At 42.8% G+C, this 21,627-nt stretch overlaps 1 protein-coding gene across 8 annotated transcripts in view; it reads right to left on the bottom strand.

The window, feature by feature from the left end:
* Positions 1-21,627, bottom strand: part of ADGRL3 (adhesion G protein-coupled receptor L3) — a 520,031-nt gene that overhangs the window by 137,539 nt on the left and 360,865 nt on the right. For all 8 annotated transcript variants that reach the window (XM_075090573.1, XM_075090572.1, XM_075090568.1 and 5 more), the window contains one exon: positions 14,016-14,096. In XM_075090573.1, the coding sequence (XP_074946674.1) occupies positions 14,016-14,096 (81 nt within the window). The remainder of the gene's footprint in view (positions 1-14,015; positions 14,097-21,627) is intronic.

Here is a 21,627-nt window from a genome sequence, read left to right as displayed (position 1 = left end):
GGGAGCATGTTTTCTGGATCTAATTTTAAATTGTCTGTGCAAACAAAATAGAAGGAATATGTTAATTTCAGTAGCTACTGATTGCAAAAGTCAATACTCCTTGAGCCGTTAATGCCATTTCTCATCTTGCCAATTCTTCTGGAAAAAAATGAAATGTCAGGAAGTGCAACGTGTTTTACCCACATGTGCAGGTTACCAAGAAGGTTGCCTAGAGAGCACAACAAAAATAAAGTATTTTAAAGTATAATCCCATTGGAAAGGATAGGACATGTATTTCTGTCATTAGCTGCTGATTTCGGAAATATTTGCACATTAATTATGCTGGGTCAGCAATAACGTACCAGCTCCACAATTGCCTTGTCTCTTTTTCTGCAAATGTAGAGCTTCTACAGAACCAAACCCACTATTTTCCATTCCTCAGAAGAATACATGAAATAAATAGCTTCAGGGTTAGAGAGTGCCATAGTTAAAAAATCACTTTCTACAGAGCTAGATATATGTGTGAATGCATGAAATGGCTAATCATACAACCAGAACAAGGGAACAAAACAATAAATTCTGGTCTCTGGATGTCAAGCAATGGCTCCTAGGTCATGACCAACTTTTCCTATGGTTTGGAAGGATTGACCCTTTATTAATACCATGCCATGGGATGCTGGAGGACTGTGTGGGCAGAGCAGTGCCTGGAGATGTCACCTGCCACATTGCTCCCAACAGGACTATGCTGAGTAAGAGCAGTTCGGCTTTTAACTATTGAGGCATTCTGTCATTCCTTTGGGTTTTCCACAGGCTTTATTCCTCCAAAAGCTGTTTTAGCTCTTGCTCTTGTGTTCAATTCCACTTGCCAGGGCAATCATGACATGCAAGCATGACTGGCAACCCTATGCTGAGCCGGCCCCTGCTCCATCAGTGCTGCCTACTCCCTAACACTGCAGCTCAGTAGCAAAATTTAGCATTGTTACCCCAGTTTCTTGCAATATAAATACTTTTATATGACTAACATGTGCTCTGCATGTTCTACAAACGCTACAGCAAAGCATCAGAGACTTCAGGTACTCTGAGAATTGCTGTGCCAGCACGGAGAAAAGCCTACCTCACATGATGAGGGCACACTGTGACCAAGCATGCAGGATCCTGCTCCTTCATGGGGACTCACAAAGATCAAGTCAGATTTCATTAAATACTTAGGATCTTAATTTCTCAGTGATTCCAATGGGCAGGTAAGCATCAAAAGAGAAACCAGTGGTTGTTACATATAGCCAGATAGGAGTTTAAGGGTCTGCAGGGCACAAACGGCTCTACGTGCATTAAGTGAGCAGACAGGACAGCACAGCTCCACTGCTACGGCAGAAACTTCAGGTCCATCCCAGGAACTGTTTCACTGAAAGCAAAAAGCAGAGGAGAATTGACATAGAAGACCTGCATCTGAAAGAGGGTCCTCCAGATTTCACTGTGAGCAAAAAGTCCCTTCCCACTAAACAGGGCTCAGCACCTGCCAGTCTCTAGTCTCCAGCCTTTTTTCACTCCAGTAATGAACACCTTTGTAAAAATAGCTGTATATTAGAAAAGGAATTAACCTCCAAACAAAGGAGAAGCTTAATTAAGCGTTGCACTAGAAGAAAACAGAGGAGAAGTACAGGTTAAAAGAAAAAAAAAAAAGAAAAAAGGCAAGACAGCTGTGCAGACTAAATTCCAACTTCCCCTCTTGTTGGTCATTTTACCCAACCTAATTTCATTTCTGTATTTGAGCGAGTGTGTTACTGAGGCACTGCCCATTAATGGAAGGGTTTTTGTTGCTTTCTGTTCACTCGTACCTTTTTTAATGTTTTGCATTATGAGCCTTCCGTCAAAAAAAAAAAAGCAAACCATATTTAAATTAGACTTTGGGAGTATGCCATTTCATAAACTTCTCCCCAGAGAGCTTCAGCTAATTAAACAAATGATTGCAAAATACTCACAATGTCAACCCTGTCAGCTTATATGTGAAATAGCTACATCAAGCTGCGATTATTTAACCAAACACAATGTGGGGGAGCAATGTGCTTTAAAGATAAGCACAAACCTTAGGCTATAAGGGGGCACATGCTTTTTCAAACCACGGGTGGATTATGGAGAGGCCAAGGACTTTGAACATCCCTGCCCATGGCCTCGGGAGCCAGTAGGCACAGCTACACCAATCTGAAGAGGACAGGAGCTGCAGATCTGGGTGGCCAGGCTGAGAAGGAGACTTCAACAGACTTAAAAACAATGTATGAGCAGACTGGGCTGCTCTCAACATTTGGGTTGAGCTTTATATTACTGCCAATGGGACAGGTTAGGAGTGGTTAATGATGCTCAAGGAAATCTCTGCATTTTTGCTGTTAAATTGCAGCAGCTTGGTGCAAAAGCTGGGAAGAAGCAACCAGGTAGGAGTGGGTGCCAGGGGTAGGAAACCAGGAATGTCAATGTTACGTGATTGGTCTGTGCATAGTTGCTGGAGGCAGTGAAGTCTCAATTGTGCAAAGCTAAAGGATTTTAAATCTCTCTATAGGTTACAAAAAAGTATTATTTTAAAAACCCCATTTTTCTCTTCCCATCCTTTCCATCTCATCTTGCCTTCATCTACTCTAAGCCATGTGGCTTGCTCAGCAAGCCCTCTGCGCCCATCCTCTCTGCCCAAACCATGCCGCCTGCCCTTACACTCTGGTACTTCTCTCCCATTGACCTCATCCCCAATCTATGTCCTGGTAGCTCATCACTCTCTATTCTTCCCATTTTCCTCTTTACACCACACCTCCAGTATCAAGTATCTGCTGCCTCCCAGGGCTGACTACTTTTTTACCTCCCACCCCTCCATCCCGCACTTATCTCACCCTGTGTTTAATTTGCCCAAGCGAGTGACACTTCCCAGGCCAGGCAGCATAGCTTCTCGATGGATTTTATGATTAGGTGCGTGCAACCAGGTATAACATGACTTATTAGAGCCTTGACTAAGAAAGTGTAATATTAACTTTCCTAAAGCTCTGTTGAGGGTCAAAGAACCCATTGTACAAGGTTGGAGCAAAAAGGACAGTGAGGAGGGAAGGGAGAGAAGAAGGGAGAAGAAGTGGCTCTGTTCATCAGGGCAGGGTCAGGGGCTGAAGCTGATGTTAAAAAATCACTAATGGGGTTAGGACGCTGGCAAGCCCCGACAGCTTTCCCAGCCCTGCTCGAGGGTCACTGCTTGCTGGGATTCTGGCAAACAGGACTGATGTCAGCTGGGTGGGCTGCTTGCTCTGCACCCCCCCAGTTTAGGAGCTGAGATTAAGAGGGGATAATCCTCACTGTAACAGATGTAGGTGCAAACCCAGGTCTGGTGCAATGAATGTTTGAAAATGGAAGAGGCAGTAGTATGACATAAAAATTATCTACTCTCAGGTGCCATGGCCATGATAACCTTGGATACTACTGAGGACACTGTTCTGGTCAAATCAGCCAGGTGCGAGGCATGTCAGAATTGAGACGAGCTCCAACCCATCCAGTCCTCCCTCCCTGTGGCTGCTTCACGCCTTGGCAGCAGTATTAATGAGAAAACAGTTTTGAAAGGGGAAACTCAGTTCAGAACATTGCTTTCGGAGGAATGCCAAGATCCTTCCTTGTTTATTTCACTTGTTGTGTAAACATTTTTATAATACTCATCAATACAGTCTGTAGAGTGTATTTTTTAAAATAATCAGCATGGACATCAGTATCTTGCTCGTGACTCAGGCCTTTTCTTTGATGTCATACACTGAAGCTAATGCATCACATTGCTATTTTACTTCCTGTATTGTCCTGGCTACTACTTGATTGTAGGCTCTTAGTGAATCAACCTAAATGGATCAGAAGGTTCCAAAATCACATAATAGACACCAGCAGTGGAAATGGTCAGGAAATAGGAATTAAGGATGAATACTCTGTTTACATGATCAAAACACATTAAGTGAGAAATTCTTCACTGAATGTGTCTGGTAACAGCATTCGGTTTGCTTCTGCCAGATTCCCTCTTAGCAGCACCAGTTCCAGACCCCCACTGCTGAGCAATTTTAAAGTTCAGTGAGCAAATTCTTTCAATTGTTTGGTTTTCTCCCATTTTCTGTGTGAATTCTTCTCAAATCAAGCTTACTTTTTGCCTCTAAATGTGAGCGACAATCTGCGGAGGCTCTAATCAAAATGGTGCATTAACTTCACTTTTTCCCCCCCTTAACTTCTTCAACGTACAGAACCCAGATTGCATAGTTATGATCACAAAATATTAGCATAATGTACCTCTTCCCTAGCAACAGCTATAGTGTCAGGGGAATGCAGCCCATAATAATGCAGCTTGATCTAGAAGCACAATAAAATATAAATAAGCCTGTTACACTTCAGTGGCACACAGGATTCCACTGTGAAGGGCCTTCGTGAATTTAGTAACCTCATCTTCTTTTTACTTTCCAACACAGGTTATTTAGAAGAATATTTATGGGCACATATTCCCTTTTATTCTGGAAAATTAAACGTAATTGTTTACTCAGTAACAGTATTATTTTGCTGCATGTCTACTGCTAAATTTGTGGTCATAATACAGACACGTACACACACACGTCTGTGCAAAGCAGCACTCATAATGAAATAAAGATGAAACCAGGACTTAGAGAAAATCTAAAGGGGAGACTGCCATGAGAGCATCCATACCTGTGGTCATTTTTTAATGAAGAAATGGCAATGTTCTCCAAAAACCAGCTGCAGCGAAACAAGGGATATACTTGCTACAAATTAACAGGCTTTATCTACAGCCCTCTATAAGACCCCCTGTGTACTATACCTGCAAAAAGAACAGCATCCTCAGCTGGGTAAGGGCAAAGTCTTCTCTTTGTCCCAAGCCCAGCTGGTTCTTTCTGTCCATGAAATGTCCTTGGCCAACAGCTCCATGGCTGTTGCACCCTCATGCATGCTGGCCCTCTAACCCTTATAATTACATTTAACAAACCTTAATATCCCTTCTCAAAGGCGATCAAAATCTTTTAAATACTGCTTCTTGTGAGTTTTCAATGAGAATAAACTACATTGAGCCAATCTGGAAGCAATAACAAACCATTTGGAGCTAGAGGATAACAGTCCTAGTCTTCTGAGCAAATATCGCAGTTATCAAGACAAATTTACTTGGCTGAAAGACTTTTAAATCATGAGGCCTCTTATGAGACAGCCAAGTTACAATCTTAGCAACAGGGGTCCATAATGTTTATCTGTAAATCAGTATTCAGTATGCATTTATTAAGGCTGGAATTTCCAAAAGCGCCTTTTAAGAGTGAGGTACATGATTCACGGGCATAAATTTCCCCTGAATGGATTGTATCACATCACTAGGATTCCCCTATTACAAACAACACACAAAGGGAAGAATCAAAATTCAACAATCCACTTTAAGGAAATTCAAGGGCCAAAGCAGGCTCTAAATCCAAACATTTCAGAAAGCATCAGACCACTGACTCTGTGGAAATCTCTCATTTCCAACAATTTCTGATTCAACCCAAGATGATTCCAAGAACCAGTGCTGTAAAAAAGCTGCTTACCTGCAGAAAATCCCACTGCACAGCTGAAGAGCCATCAAATGAACACAAAACTCTGACCCAGTGCTGTCAACAGCAGTATATCTGAGCTTAACATGATTTGCCTTTATGGGAAATCAGCTGCCTGCCTTTCTAGAGATACACAGCTTGACTCTGAAGAACTTCAACAAGATCACGTTAAACTTGCCCATTGACTAGTAAAATTTTTCTGCATTTTATTGGAAGGCAGCCAGAATATACCACTGAGTAGCCCAGGTCTTTAACAGTTGCTTTTCCTAACTTGTCTTAAACCAGAACTTAGATTTTTTACATTTCTTTTGTAAGGGTGATCTACTTTCTTTAACCACATCATACACACAGTGAAAAATAACAACCACAGAAGATTAAGAGAGTGAAAAGGTAAGAATAAAGAAATTATTTTCCAGGAGAAGATGCATGATATTCCACCACTGCAAATATTTTAGCATACATGCCACTCAGAAATCCAAGTCACAAGTCTAGGAAACTTTAATATTTTGTTAGGTAAACGTACTACTCATTATCTAGTCTTAAAACTATTTTGTACTGGCGATGGGAAACTCTATCAGACACTAAGAAGTCATCTACTATTATAAATGGTGTTAACTGCATAATTTTCCAGATTTATACCTGAGGAAGAGTAAAACAAATATTACCCCTGTAGCCGCAATGGAATAAAACGTGTGTTCTCATTAAGTAACAATATACCAATAATATACCAATAGTGCTGATTCACAGGCGGCCTCCTAGCTGTATTACTAACAGACCATCTTCCCAGATTAGAGTACTGAGTTGCTCTCTACCAGGGTTTTAACCCTCAAACAAAGCCATGTACTAAAAAATTAAATCATAAAAATGTACAGAAGTAATTCTGTAAACGGACCTATGCCAACCTGATCTTCAAAGATTCAAAGGAACTTGTACCTATTTAATTTGTGAATATCCGCAGGCGCTGCACAGAACAACTGCGATCCTGTGTCCCGCTCTCACGCACGGAAGTTTCCAAAGGACTCCTCTAGAAAAACAGCATCCTATCCTCCATCCTTTCAGGTGATGATGACACACTTCATCACATATGTCATGGAGCACTTCCGTAAGTAGGCACCATATGACATAACACAAAAGAAGATGCAACATACAGCAAAGGATGCAAATAGCATGGCTGCAGTGGCAGATAAAGACTTTCCAGTGGCTAAGCTCTTTGACTGTGGCAGAGGGCTCCCGTAGGAAGTGCTTCCTCACATCGTAAGCCTTTTCAATGTCTTCGGACAGGTGAAATGAAGGCCAGTTTAGTTATGCCCCTCAATCAAAGCACTGCAGGCCAGTCCTATTCTCTTTTAAACAGGTGTATGGCTTAGGAAGTCAGTGGACCTGAAATTTGATCTCTCACATGATTTATTTGCCATCTTCTGCCATTACACAAATATAAATATAACAGGCATTTTTCTGCAGTCCTGAAATGATTCAGAATTAATACCAGATGACAAAATGGACCATGTACCAGGAGGGGAAAAGTTACAGTAAAAGCTCCTTCCCATTAATGGGGCCATTCATTCATACGGCTACTATTCCACAGGGGAGCTGGACATAAATTATGTATTTGACATCTAGTTATAGACGATTATATCTGACATAATGAAGTTATAATGGAAGGAGTTTGCACATTGTTTGGTTATTAAGTGCCCATTTCTTGTCCCTGCACCAGGTGCAATGGTGATAGGCCATACAAATCATCCAGAAGAAATGCCAAAATGGGCTCCCTTACTGATAAAGCACCACACATGTTTATTAATTTAACAGCTTGTCTTATGTCTCCCCCATCTGCTCATTTAAAACAGTTATTTGCCCTATAAATATTTCAGAAAGAGAAGTGTAGCCAAAAATTAGTCTGGCAGAAGTGGGGAAAAAAGGTTTGAGAAGGGTCTCGTATGAAGCACTGTGCTCTTTTTGCCACATTGAACTGGTTCGACAGCTTTTTTTCAAGCTGGTAATAGGACATTCACTTTAGTGATGCTTGAGGGTGCATCACCATAGCTGATTCTGCTTTCCAGCTGTTGGCACTGTCAGCTGGGTGAAAACTTCCACCACTGATGGTGAGTGGCACAACTCAGTACAGCGGAAAATGAAACCCGCTGCCAAAAGGATCTCCTGGGTGGATGTCTATGTCCATCTAGAGCTTATCAGGTCATATGGTAGTGTCAAACAGCCTACAAAGAATAACATTTCAGGGCATCTTTAAATCACAGTTCATGCTGATCTCCATAGAAAAACTCCTTTTTTAGCTGCTAAAAAAAAAAAAGGCTTAGCTAAAAGTGTCTTTTTTTTTTTTTTAGATGACTAGGAATAACAGAAAAGGTGCTAAACATCACTCAGACTGTTTCCCCCACACCCCAAAATCCTTATATATTTTCAAGTGTAAATACTTTGAACAGTTCCCACCAGCATACAGGGTTTAGCACTCCTTGAGAGACTTTGTTAGCTCCGGCTTTCTGCTAGAGTGAACGCTGTTATCTTATAAATAAACAGCAATGCCCCGAGGTGCCCCTCTGCAATGAAAACACACATTCCAAAGAGCTAAGAGCAACAGTTCAACACCATAGTAAGAAAGAAAACAGCGAACAGCCTGCAATTAACTCTTTCTGACTATGGACAGCTACAGGACATAAAGCAGGACTTGGCTGATGGTAACAGCAGGCAGGAGGACTGCAGGCCGGCTGCAAGATTTCCAGGAGTTCTAGCTACTCTGGTTACAATACTAGCTATCACTACCCATGATACCTAATGAGGAATTAATAAATACGGAGCATGGCCCATGTTCAGAGCAGCTGCCTGCTTGAGGGAAATCAGTGTAGTCCAGGAAGGTGGATGCTTTGGTACAGAACGGAGCCACAACAACATATTTTTGGAGAGCTCTCGGTAAGTCTGAGAAAAGCATCACATCCTTACATCAGAGCTCACTCCTCCACCATCTTCACAACCCAGACGAGCTCCATACCTGACAACGCATTCCTGCATCAGCATCTATCACAATGCCCAAACCCCACCCTGGCGCCACACTGAGCTATTTCAAGACTCATCTCCAGCCTGGAGGCTGAGTGCTTTAAATCAGCCTGTCCTTCACAATAAAAAGCAGAGTTCAAATGACTGTGTGGGTATGGTGAAGAGTCTTCTCCCACCCAACCTGTGCATCACCAGTTACCTGCGCGCCTCATATATTCTGCTTGCCTGAAAAGCCACATGGGATGAGAAAATGTGTGCGTGCTGCTGGTTTGCTGCAATGAGCACTCGCACCCCATGTTGGAGGGAGTAAGATCCTCTGGTGGGCTCAGGGGAGTCGTGAAGGGGAAGCCCTGAGAGCGGCCATACTTGGAGAAAAGGCCGAGCAAAAAAAAAGAAGAAAACCCTGTACACAATCGAGGAAGAGCAGGACACTATATAGCACCCCAACATTGCATAGGGAAAAAAAGAATAAGAATCCTGAGCATCAGGGACCCCAACCAGTATCCAGTTCGTGGTCCTCTCTTGGCTCAAAGGCATAAAATTAGCTTCTCCCCAGACTCTGCTGCCTGAAGGATGGCAGGAAAAGGACAGCAGGAAAATAATATTGCCTTAAGAAGGGGGAAACATATAGCTATAATATTTAGCTGTAGGTGAAAGAGCAGGATGAGTAAAAAATGGGACCTTGGAGAGAAGCAGAGGAATGATGTAAAGGACTCTTGAGCTGAGAGAATGGCTTTTTGAGGGAGACTTAAGCTGAGAAAGCCTGGAAACTGGAGGTGCCTGGTCACCATCGGCTCAAAGCAGGGTCCTGAACAGTGCCTCTCTCATAGCGCTGGACCCAGGGAGGGAGAGGCAGGAGAGCTTGTGTCTCAGGGCCTGGCGAGCACAGGATGTGTGACACTGTGTGTCGGCTTGAATTAAGGTGAGGGGTGCCATCGGGCCTTGCTGCCCAGCGCTCCCCTTTCTCTGGACTTGGGAAGCAGGACCAGGGCTGTGCAATGAGCCTGGCTGTCAGATCCTCCCATGTCATCTGCAAAACCATCGACCCTCTCTGGGACGTCTGGGAGAGAAAAAACCAAACAAACAAAAAAACCACCAAAAACACAAAAGGCCCAGACTGTGTGCATCCAAAAACCTGCTCTATTTTTGGTAATAAGATTTCGCAGTGCTTCTGATGTTCAGGAATGGTTCTCCCTCAGACATTGTAAATGCAAAGGGGGGAGAAAAATGGCAGAATGGATCCAGCTTTTGAAGGAAGAAAGCACAAAGGGACATGCCACTGAGCTGGAGAAGAAAGGGGGGGTAACCAGCCAAACCCCTGGCTGTCTCTCTGACATGCTGCCCAAGGGGTAGGGAGTTATTCTGCGTACAGAGGCTGAACCTCACAACTGAGGTTTACAGGAAAAAACCCACAATGCCTTAACTGGGGCCAAAACAGCCCCCCTGGCTATAGAAATCTGCACAGAAGAGTGAAAACCTCCCATCCCTCCTTTGTTTGCTATACTGGGGACCAATAGATGGGTTTGGTTATCAGTTCATGTTTTGGAAATGTACTGACTTCAGGCATATCAATCTCCAGGACGACTACTCCCTGAGCTTCATCTGTGAAGGAAACCTTTGCAAAATGCTAGCTCAACAGGGGAGAAGAGCTTCTCAGATTGCTTAGCTTTAAATGCCAGGCATATATTTCATGTTTAATATGATTCCACATATATGCTAAAATCTGCTTCTATAAAGCTATAAAGCTTTAGTTTTAGTAATAGTTTTAGTGTGTGGATTTGGTGAGTTTAATTCACTTATTTGCGGTGTTTTAGTACCTGGCAGAATTTGAGTCCAAACGCTAAATTTAATTTATTGCTATATATAATTCCATAAAATCCCTTTCTAAGCCAGTGTATCAGCATCACCCTCATCTGTGAAATTCTTTGCTCTTGTCAGTAACCAGCGATCTGTTTTTAAACAAAGGTTTAATCTTCAAAGTATGAGATCACAACCTCAGGTCTCAGCTACCCCTGGAATTATTCTGCACGTGGATAGTGTAAACAGTTGCATAAAAATAATGTAGTCATGTCTGGATCGTTAGGCTAAGAGGAGGCGCAAAAATAATGGTTAGCAGTGCTTTGTATATGGAACTAATTTTAAAACAACCTCAAATTAAAAAGGGGGCGGGGAGTAAAAAGTGTCTTGATAAAAAATGCTGATTCAGGGCCACATTTCTATTAAATGATTTACAGTGTTATTACTGCCTTACTGTACAGAGCAGTGGCTCAGAGTAATTACCCTGTAATGCACGATGACACTAATGTACTAGTAAACTACTGGAGTTTATATTCTACTCACTACTAGCATTAGGACTCTGAAAGGCAGGTAAAAATGCTCTGCATGCATAAACAATGTGTGTAAATGTCACCAGTGATAAAATTTTTAAAAAGGTGAAGGAAGAGGCAGTTACAAATAAATCTGCCAGCTGAGAATTGCAACTGCATAGACCCACAGGAGCACTAAAGCTGTATAGTTTTTTAATAATACGGGAAAGAAAGATGCTTTTATATCCCTTCCCTGGCTCTATTTCCATTTATTACAATTAAAGTTGTACGGTGGCTTCTTCTTTTTGCCACTTTAAGTGCAACATTGACCTGCACCTGGTGTTCAGCTCAGTGTGAGGGGGAATGCAGAAGGGAAATGAAGAACATCAAAGCAACAGCCAAAAGCATTAGTGGTTTATGACGACTGTCATAATGCTGCTCTATTTTTTAGAGTTCCAGCTACTGGAAATGTGGAGAACCAACGAGACCTTCAGGACACAGGTGGTTTTCCCTCTTTTGTTTAAAATAGCTCTTGTAGTTACAGCATGAAGCTTGGGACATAACCTGAGCATGTTCTAAGGCGTCAGAAAATGCAGCCAAACAAAAAACTTCATAACCCTCACACACTTAGAAAAAAAAAATTTATTAGAACACTCTAATGGATTTTGGGTGCTGAGGCTGGAAATGAGGCAGCAGACATGTAAGTAGAGCTACACGTCCTAGATCCCAGGGCCAGAGGAAAGCCTTGCTCTTCCCCCAGGCAACAGAACCAATTACTATGTTTTTAACACACCCTAGTCACCAGCTAACAGACTGATACCTTCAGAGCTGGCTGCCTCCCTGCCCCTCTTCTATCAAGTTACCCCAGGGGATTTGAGTCCTTTTACCAGCTCGTAGCAGTAACATCAGTCCTTCCACCCTAAGCAGCCCTTTCTTTAAGATCTCTCAACTGGGGGAGAGGAGACCCCAGTGGAAGCAGTTAATGTAGCACTTTGTGTTGGATAAACTCCATTTTGCCTTCTCTGCAAGCACTGCAACTCTTCTGCCTGACTCACTTTGCCCTGCTCCTGGTGGCAGGGCCATTCATCTTGCAGAGGTAGCTGTGCCCTCACAGATGGCAGATCACTGAAGATTTTTGTTAGTGTTTAGCTCTTTTATCTTGGAGAAAGCAAGGCACAACTTCTTTGGCTGCTGCTGGCATCCTTGAGCCTTCCATAGGCTGCTCCAGACCCCATGGCAAGGATTTACATTGAGCTATTCTAAGTGAGTTCTGAATCATCACATCTGACATCAAACACAGACTTGAGCAAGAAGGTCCTGGAAGTCATAACTGTCTCTGTCTTACTGGAGTGTTCTGCTAAAAAAGCAATGTAGTAAATTTTACTACAGAACTGGAGGTTTTCAAGTGGCTTAGAGTGCATATATCAAATCTCAGGGTAGTTCACTCAAAGCCAAATAGAGGTTGTGGACTGTCAGGAGACTATATGTGACCAGCCTGACTCATGCCAAGAACAGATTTCAAGAGAGGACTGTGAATCCAGCATCCTCACAACCAAGCTCCACCACCCAGCACATGGCTCCTTCTTGCAGAGACGCAAGAGGAAGCACCAAGGAATAATACTGCTGAGGCTGCTTCTGTGAAGCAAGAGTAAATTCCTTAGTTTTTGTTTTTGCAAGAAAACACCCATTCACACTTACAAAGGGAAAATCCCCTGCAAATGTTTAATTGATCAAGTTACAGATCTAGCCACATGGGTGCTGGTAGAAAAGCTCAATCAAAACTAAGGGAGCCTTTCACGCCAAGGGCATTAACAGTATGCTTTCATTTAGCCCACAAAGACCCTGGGCCTTTTGGAGGGGCAGGGTTTGCAACTGCAGCTGCAATTCACTGACACAAAGGTTCTTCTGTCTCCCTGAATATTAGAGATGGATAACAAAGTGAGATTTAGAAGACAGCTTTCTTCATGTTACATAATGACAGTGTGCCTATCAGGATTGATCTTGCATTAACACATCACATTTTTCATTCATGAGCACTTAGAGAAACATGTGTGCACAGAAACATACTAGCAGCCTTACAGTGTTGGGGCAGAATGGTGACAATCACTACAAAGGTCAATCCTGTACCCTTTCTGCCACTGTAGCACCCTTTGGAGAGTAGGAGAAAGGAGAAACTCCAAACCTAAGCTATAGTACATCTTCCTGCTAACACCCTTTGGCTGTACTCTCCCTACAAACATTCCCTGTTTGAATTTCATACATATTTTTGGAGCTGACCAAGAAATCCCTCCGTATATGTGTTTGATTTTAGCTTTGTTATTATCCATTTCAAGAAGGAGAAGCTGGTCATTTTGATATCCCACCTGAATACCGACAACCTAATTAAAAGGAACTAAGGGAAGTGTAAGAAGTCTCCACCAGCATAGAAGCTTGCTCTGGGACCAAGTCCTTTTCCCCAGGCCACAGAGCCAAACTCTGGGGTTTCATCACAACACTGCCAAGGGGTGATCCTCCAAATAGGGCAGAGACGTCAAGGGCTCACACTCAGATCACTTTATTTGTACCATTCAAGAGAGGCACCTATCTTAGCAGGGCTCTTCCAGACTCACTCCATATGTATCGGTACTAGCATTGCTCCTGAGGGCAATCAGCTCATCTAAAATTTGAGTCATCCTCTAAAGTGAGCATGTCTCCTCATCAACTCTAGAAAAACCCTCGAGTAACAGCAGTGGGGACTGAATCCAGGCCTGAACCACTGCATGACCACTTCTGCACCTTTACTCACCTGAGGGACAGCTGAAATCTGCCTTTTCGCATCCCGCCACCAGCCCCCTGTGCCTGTGCGCTGCCAGTAGGAATGCAAGGAGGAAGGCAGAGGGCAGGACCTAAGGTATACCTGTCCCTGCAGAAGTAAACTAGTGGGAAGAGCAAAATAGCTTGTGAACAAGATATGTAATGGGGCACATGGGACAGAGTCATCTCTCATACAGTTCTCTCACAGGAATTAATTTGCTCCTGGGAGTGTCCTTGGATAGAGGGTGGTAACTTTACCAGGGAGGATCTATGAACAAATGAATGATACGCGCTCGCGCCTGTGGCTGGTTCACAACGCACATGCACAGAAACTGCATCACTGACTCACCCTTGGAAGGCGGTCTCTCCAGATCCGAATCGAGGTGGATTGGTGGGGCAATGTAGGAAACCTGCCCATGGTGAGCCTGCCCTGTGGACAAATAAGTGTTTTAGTTTTGCTGCTTCCTACAGAGATCTACCAGGGCTATAACTAAACATACAGAAGTTTTATGGCACTGGATTCAAAACAGGTTTGCAAATATTTTGTTCTACTGAGCATTTTTTCACAAGTAACTTCTATTTTGTGGAGGCACCTGATGAAAAGTTGAAAACACTCCCATTTCTTTTGCTTCTTCCATGCAGACATGGCTATTATGGTGAACTTTAGTTATACCTGCTTTACCACTACCACGTATATTTTGCACAATGTTCCGTTAAAAAGCCATATGCCACAGTAGAAAACCAATTTCACACAAGCCCATTCAATCTGTTAATCTCACTCTAAGAGGGAAGCAAGCATTTCTGTGTCACAGCAATTTTTGAAGGAAAACATGGTATGAAGTGCAACTGCATCTGTTTTTCCCACCTGCAGAAGACACAAGTATCAATTTGCAGAGCTTGACATTGCTTTCACCTGGGTGGAAGCTTTTTGGTTCCCAATGCCGCCGTGCAGTTTCACAGTTGTTAAAGACTCAATTCTTCTCCAGTAATTTGGAGGTAGCTATATCAAGAAACTTCTATTTATAATAAAAACATGTTGTTATAATTCATCTATTTACTGTAACAATTTACAGGGTTGTTAATCTCTTTTTCTAAACGTGGAAAGTTAATGACACATAGATTACGATAACAGTTAGAGTAACCTTCCCGTTTCAAGTAATATTCGTGCTGCAATAAAAGCAGTTGATTCCTCTTATGAGACACATTCCAAATAATTAATACAGCTCCCTGTTGACACTTGCTGTTGTTGCTCCAAGCAATATCCAAGCTAGCGTCACAGGCAGCGGAGCAGCCGTAGAGTCTTTGGGCTTCTTTGTAATGACATCCAGGAATACCATGAGTGCAGAATGCTGGTGCTTATAGTATGTTGAAAACATCTCTTCAGGGGGATAAAATATTAATGGGAAAGGGGGGGAAAAAAAAGAACTGTGTCTGAATGGGCAGGATATATTTACTACTTTACGCTGAGTCTGACTCGGATAATTTGCATTATTAGCCATTACAACAACTGGACGTTATTCAGGTTTAAAATCTACTGACACATCATAAATTCTGTATTTGCTTTTAAGTGCTTTAACATGGGAAGTCTGCTTCAGGCAAACCCATAGCTAATAACGAGTTACCCCACTTTCCCCATTTCGTTTACATTTTTAAAATCCATTTGATGTCATTACTGAGTACCAGTCATCATATAATAGCTGTTTGGTTCTGCAGCAGAAACAGGCAGATGGTCTGCTCTCCCTCCAAGCTGCTCAAAGTGCAGGATCAGTGCCCTTATAACCATAGGACAGGCCTCCATTTGCTGCATCAAAGACGCCACTGAAACGCAAAATAGCTGAGGTTGGCAGGGAGCTCTGGAAATCACCTAGTCCAGCCCAAGGGCAATGAGAGCCAATGGCAAGTGTTCAGTCTGATTTTTAGTATCTCCAAGGATGGAGACTCCATGACTCTGGGCAACCTGTACCCGTGTTTGGCGACCCTCACAGGAAGAAAAAAAAAAAAAAAAAAAGCTTTTTCTAACGTTTAAGTGTAATTTCCTGTATTTCAGTTTGTGCTTCTTGTCCTGCCACTGGATGCCTCTACGAAAAGCCTGGCTCCAGTTTCTTTGTCCCCCCATCAGGTATTTATACACATCGGTAAGGTCCCCTGGACCGCGTCTGAACAGTCCCAGCTCTCTCAGCCTCTCCCCATATAAAGCTGCTTCAATCCATTAATCATCATTGTGGCCCTTTGCTGGACTGGCTCCAGTAAGCCTCTGTCTCTCTTTTATTGGTTAGGCCAACACTGGACCCAACACCCGGATACGTCTCGCCAGTGCTGAGCAGAGGGGCAGGATCACCCTCCTTGACTGGCGAGCAATGCCCTGCCTAACACAGCTCAGGAGGCTGGTGGCCTTTTTTGCCTTTTGGGCACATTGCTAGGACACCGTTCTGGGGTTCTGTTTGCTTGTTGAGGGTTTTTTTAATATTTATTCTATTTTATTATCACCTGGTCTTCTTGGAACTAAGTGATTCCAAATACAAAAAAGAATGATTCTGCAGGCTTAAAGGGCTAGGCTGGAGTAAAGGAGATACATGCACAGTATATAAAAGACTACAAAACATCTATGAGTTTGTTTAGACATTCATTACAATTCAGTAATAACTATGGAAGTTTATTAATGTTTTATAAAAGCCTTTACCTAATATGGAGGAAGGAGTAGCATCGAATGTTCTCTTGTGATAAATGAAACAAGTTGCAGAAAGCTTTTATCTACTTGCTGCTGGTGCAAAACATGCTACTTAAAAAAATATCAAACTTGACTTCTGATTATACTGTATACTTCTTGCAATGTTAATAAATCAAATTTTGGGTTTTAATATTCTCTCTATAAAAAAGCAAACCAAAAAATGTTGTGCTTCATTTTCTTGGCATGAATGCCAGCTTAGTTGCTCTTCAGACTCATCATAGTCTTCCCATATGAGGAACAAAGGCTCTCCACTGCTATCTGTGACCCCAACTGTACATTTAGGATCAAGATACCCTGTAAAGCTTTTTGTTAATCAACAGAATCACTTTTTCCTATTTGCTTTTACTATTATTGGCAACAGTAACATCTGAGAGGTTTAAGGGAAGGGAGGCAAGGGGGTGGTGCCTGAAGCAAGCCCAAGCAATGGGACTGGTACACAAGCACACAGAGAAAACTCTGAGTCAGGATGTCAAGCTAGCCCTTCTGGCTTCAACAGCATTACAGATTTTGCCACTGACTCAATTGAAAAACCCTATTTTACCCAGTGGACCTATGCAAGATTTTGAAGCTGATATCACTGTTGTGGTTAACCCAGCAGGCAGCTAAACACCACACAGCCGTGCACTCACTCCCCCCTCCCCGCGGGATGGGGGAGAGAATTGGGAGCGGGAGAGTAATATTCATGAGTTGAGATAAAGACAGTTTAGCAGGACAGAAAAAGAAGGGAAAATGACAATAATTATAGTACAAGAATATACAAAATACGTGATGCACAATGCAATTGCTCACCACCTGCTGACCAATGGCCAGCCAGCTCCTGAGCTGCGGTCGCTGCCCCGCCGCTAACTCTCCCAGTTTATATACTGAGCATGACGTCATATGGTATGGAATATCCCTTTGGCCAGTTTGGGTCAGCTGTCCTGTCTGTGCCCCCTCCCAGCTTCTCACTGGCAGGGCATGACAGGCTGAAAAGTCCTTGACTAGTGTAAGCATTACTTAGCAACAACTAAAGCGTCAATGTGCTACCAGCATTATTCTCATACTACATCCAGAACACAGCCCTGTCCCAGCTGCTAGGAAGAAAATTAACTCTACCCCAGCCGAAACCAGGACAATCACTGGTGCAGCTCAAGTCAGGCACAAAGGCTGACGGGACAAATTTTGCCAAGTGACACCAACTCCCAGTCCCTTTTGTGTGAATTTTGCAGTTTCAGATGCTTACTTCAAGCCCCAGCTCTAAGAATAAGCTACTCCAACCTCCCCCTCTCCAGTTCCAGCTACGGCAGAAAAAACACTTGTATAGGGGACTGTGAAAGCCCTAATGAAAAAATAGATGGCAGAAATACTCTACACCTCCCTCTCCAAATCGCCTGGTCCTTCAGCTGGTTTTTCTGCATGTTAGGTCTGAGCTGACAACAGTGCAGCACTGGGAGGTGGGACATGGCCTCCCTTGCCTGCATGACCATCTTTCCAGCTGTCGTACTCTCATTTCCACCTGCACATCTATTAACCCACAAGCCTATCTGATCAACTGCTCTTTGACCTGAAGAGCTGCCCACACGCTAACCAATATTGGGCTGGTGCCCGTGCCTATAGGAGATGAAGTGGCTGGTGTCAGGTCCCTCCCAAATTCTGCAGGATGCTCCGAAAATAGCTGCATCTCTTTAAATAAGTGGCTTAGTTTTTAGTTATTTAAAAAATAAAATAATAATAAAATAGCTGGCTTCTGACAAAATACCGAAGGTCAAGATGTCTGTGTTATTGATGTAAAGTTGAGCATGCCTTATATTGTAACAGCTTGCACGGCCTTCTCCAAATCCCACCCTGACTATAACCATCTGGTGTTTCTGCAGCCAGCTCCCAGGTAAAAAAGTAAACAGCAATCAAACACAATCATCAAAGTAATGTGCAATGAACTTGCTGATTTTGTAGCTAATTGCTAAGGTTGGACTCCGTCTCCCTTATTCCTCTTGCTGGTGAGGTCCAGCCACCGAGAGGGTCAATGGCCATGGCTCCCCATGAGTGGCAGGAATGGGGCAGGGGGAGCAATAGGCACCAAGGGCTAGCGCTTTTCTGCTTTTTCTGTAGCATAGCACAAGGGTTCAGGTCTGGCCAACACTGCATGAACATCAAAACCATCTCAGGTGAGATGGGGCAAACAGCAAATGTGACGCAGGTAGCCACAAATTCCTGTCTTCTGCTCACGTCGCCTCTCTCAATGAGGCCAGACATATGACATCCATAGTAGCCAGGCCATATGCACATACTGTGGCAATGCTAAGAGGATGTTTGGTAGCAGCGATTTTGGGAGCAAAATAAAGGTATGACCTTGAAAGTCTACCTCGTGACATGGCCTTCTTCAGGTGGAGGAAACAGGAGATCTTAATAGATTCCTGAAAGTACCTGGCACAGCATTATTTTCAGGCCTGACGCACGAGAGACGCAACACATTTTAAAAAGCCAATAACTTAGAAGAATAAAGATAACGTTTTGTGAAGATTGAAGGAAACATAATAGCTTGGCCTACGGGATTTTAAAATTTTTTTCTTTTTAAAATGGGTCTGAATGCTCACAGACAGAAAATAAACATCCGCATGTCTTCAAAAATCTGCCCCTGAGTGATTTAGTCATCTACAGATGCCACAACATAAAACTACACAAAGAAATCTACGAATGCATGGACTAATCAAGGAAAGTAGCAACAAAGCAGTCTCATCTGTTTAACTATTAAAAACTTTTCCCCCTCCATTCTTTTTGGAAACACACCCACTGTTTGTAGCATCTAACAGGGCAGACCTCCCTCCTGACTCTGTGCCAAGTTTCCAGTGCCTATGATATTTGACTTTTTAGAGCACAGCTCCTATCATCATGTAGACACATGGGAAACCTTTCTGCCTGGCCCTTGTTTATTTTCTCCCTGAGACTTTACTGTGCACTGTGACAGAGAAAACCTGAACAGAAAACAAAAGACCGGAAGCGTACATAAGGCTTTTTAAAACATCTGTTGCCTCGCCTCCCAAAGCTCTGGCACTGGCTACGCCATGAAGGTAACTAAAACCACCAGACTGGCCGGTCCTTTCTTTTCCCTACTGCTCCTTTGCTCAGTGCCCGTGGTACCGTGGCGGGCATGGACCGTTGTACACCTGAACTGCAGCTCTTCCCATGCCAGATCCAGCTCCGGCAGCAGCAATGAGAAGCCACCAGGAGGTATACTTTTTCAAACAAATATGCTTCAAACTATTTGTCTCAAGGGTTGAGAGTCCCCTTTTTTACTGTCCTCATCCAGAGGCGATCACTGCAACATGGTTTTTTGCTGCTGTGTCAGATTGCCTCTCTTGCTCATTTTCTAGCCTCTTTTGGTATGTTTTTGTCTTTCATGGGCTCACCAGTTCTCAAGATCCTTCTTAGAGAACCTAGGTAGCATTTCATGCAGATGATTTAATTTAATTTTGTGCTGGTACCTCTGATAACACGGTGCTCCCATGCACTGCCTCTCCTATGCCCCATGCTGTCAGCACCTCCGAACACAGCCACCACCATGGACTTAATCACTCATTCTGTTTGCCCGCTCACTTGGATCACTAACGAGTTAAGTTAATAACCATGAAACCAAACATCAATTCCTGAGACTCTGAGTTCAGTTCTTCACATAATTTTCTTTTACAACAATGGGATGGGCACACACTAGGTACACCGAATATATACTCTAAGGAAAAGTTTTGGAAAACATACCGAGCATTTTAGTAATATCTTTACAGAAAAAAACATATACTTTCCATGCTATGGCTTTCTTTTTCTATGTAACTGAAAGATTTCATTTTTAAAAGCAGTCCAGTTTGTCTGTGATGATCTGATCTGTAAAAAACATCCCTTTTTGCCCACATTTCTGTAATCTTCTAACTGTTAACAGGATTTTTTCAAAAAACTAATTTATTATCTAACTGAAGACTACATTCCACTTTGTTGGATTGCAGTTTCCAGGATCACCACTCTTATCCTCTTTAATTTCCAAAATGTGTACATTTTTTTCTTGTCCTTTTTCTCTACTCATGAGTGTTTTTAAACTCCATAATATGTAGGCATCTACAAAAACATATGGAAAGAGAAATTAAAAAGTTGGTAGGTTTGCTAACAAACTCTTCTGACATGCTATTAAACAAATTTCATTCAGACCTATTCCTCGTCATATATTCAGACTTCTCCCAGCAGCCTTTTTTCTGCCTTTCATCAATGACTGTCTTTACAAAACATCATTTCCTCACTGCCCACCCTTTTCCATTTTGCATTAAAAGCTTTCTTTTTAAATAAAGCTTTTATAAAGCCATTCCCTAGCTCAGACACATCAGAGTTAGCACTGATTCTGTCCACTGCTTCATTTATTCATAGACTTTTATAGAGTAGCTCTCTTTCATCTGTACATCTCTCTTTCATCTTTCATTGCCCTTTTAACTCCTTAGGGTAGCAGTAACTCATCTACTACCTCTTATTCTCTCCCTCCCAGAGTTATTTCCCCATCCTTCCCCTGAAGCCATGCATGCCTCTGAATACAAACCCCACTTCTTTTCCAAAAGGTGCTCTTTGACTACATTATCTCTGCTTTCTTGCCATTTTGCCTCTTATATTTCATACTGGGAACCATCGCCAGTGGAAAGCAACTGCAGCAGGAAAAGTAGGGTACCTGCAAGTGTGGCTGCAGACAGAGGGACTGCTGGCTCCTTCGGAACATGGAGGTTACCGGAACAGGCAGCCTCAGCGGGCATTGACAGAGAGCCTACAATTCAGCCGAGAAGAGGGCTCCTGTGCAAAGCCAGCATAACAAGCAAATGCTTCTTCTCCCATACTGTTCTTGACAGGAGTAAAGTTTCAATATTGCAACTGTGTATATTGTTTAGGTATACATTGCTTTTGAAGGTCTCATAAAATGTATATAATAGCAGCTCTTTCAAATGCCAGTATTGTATGCTGATGCATCTTATCTTACAGGTGTAAGAGTGTAGGAGATGCGGGAATGAGCAGATTTTTTCTGGGTTTTGTTTGGGTTTTTTTGGGGGGTTTTGCTGTTGTTTGGGTTGTGTTTTTTTTTTTTTTTTAACTAAAAACCTGCCTTGATATATGCATTTTGTTTCTCTGCTTTCCAAAGACAGGGGTCAACAGGAAAACTCACAAGGAACGAATTTGCAGACAAGAAGCAAGATTCTCGCCTCCCTGTCCCAGGCTGCGGCTGAGTTCCCTA

This window comes from Phalacrocorax aristotelis, chromosome 4, assembly GCF_949628215.1.
Source record: "Phalacrocorax aristotelis chromosome 4, bGulAri2.1, whole genome shotgun sequence".
NCBI classification, from domain to species: Eukaryota; Metazoa; Chordata; class Aves; order Suliformes; family Phalacrocoracidae; genus Phalacrocorax; species Phalacrocorax aristotelis.
This window is presented reverse-complemented; position numbering and strand designations above follow the sequence as displayed.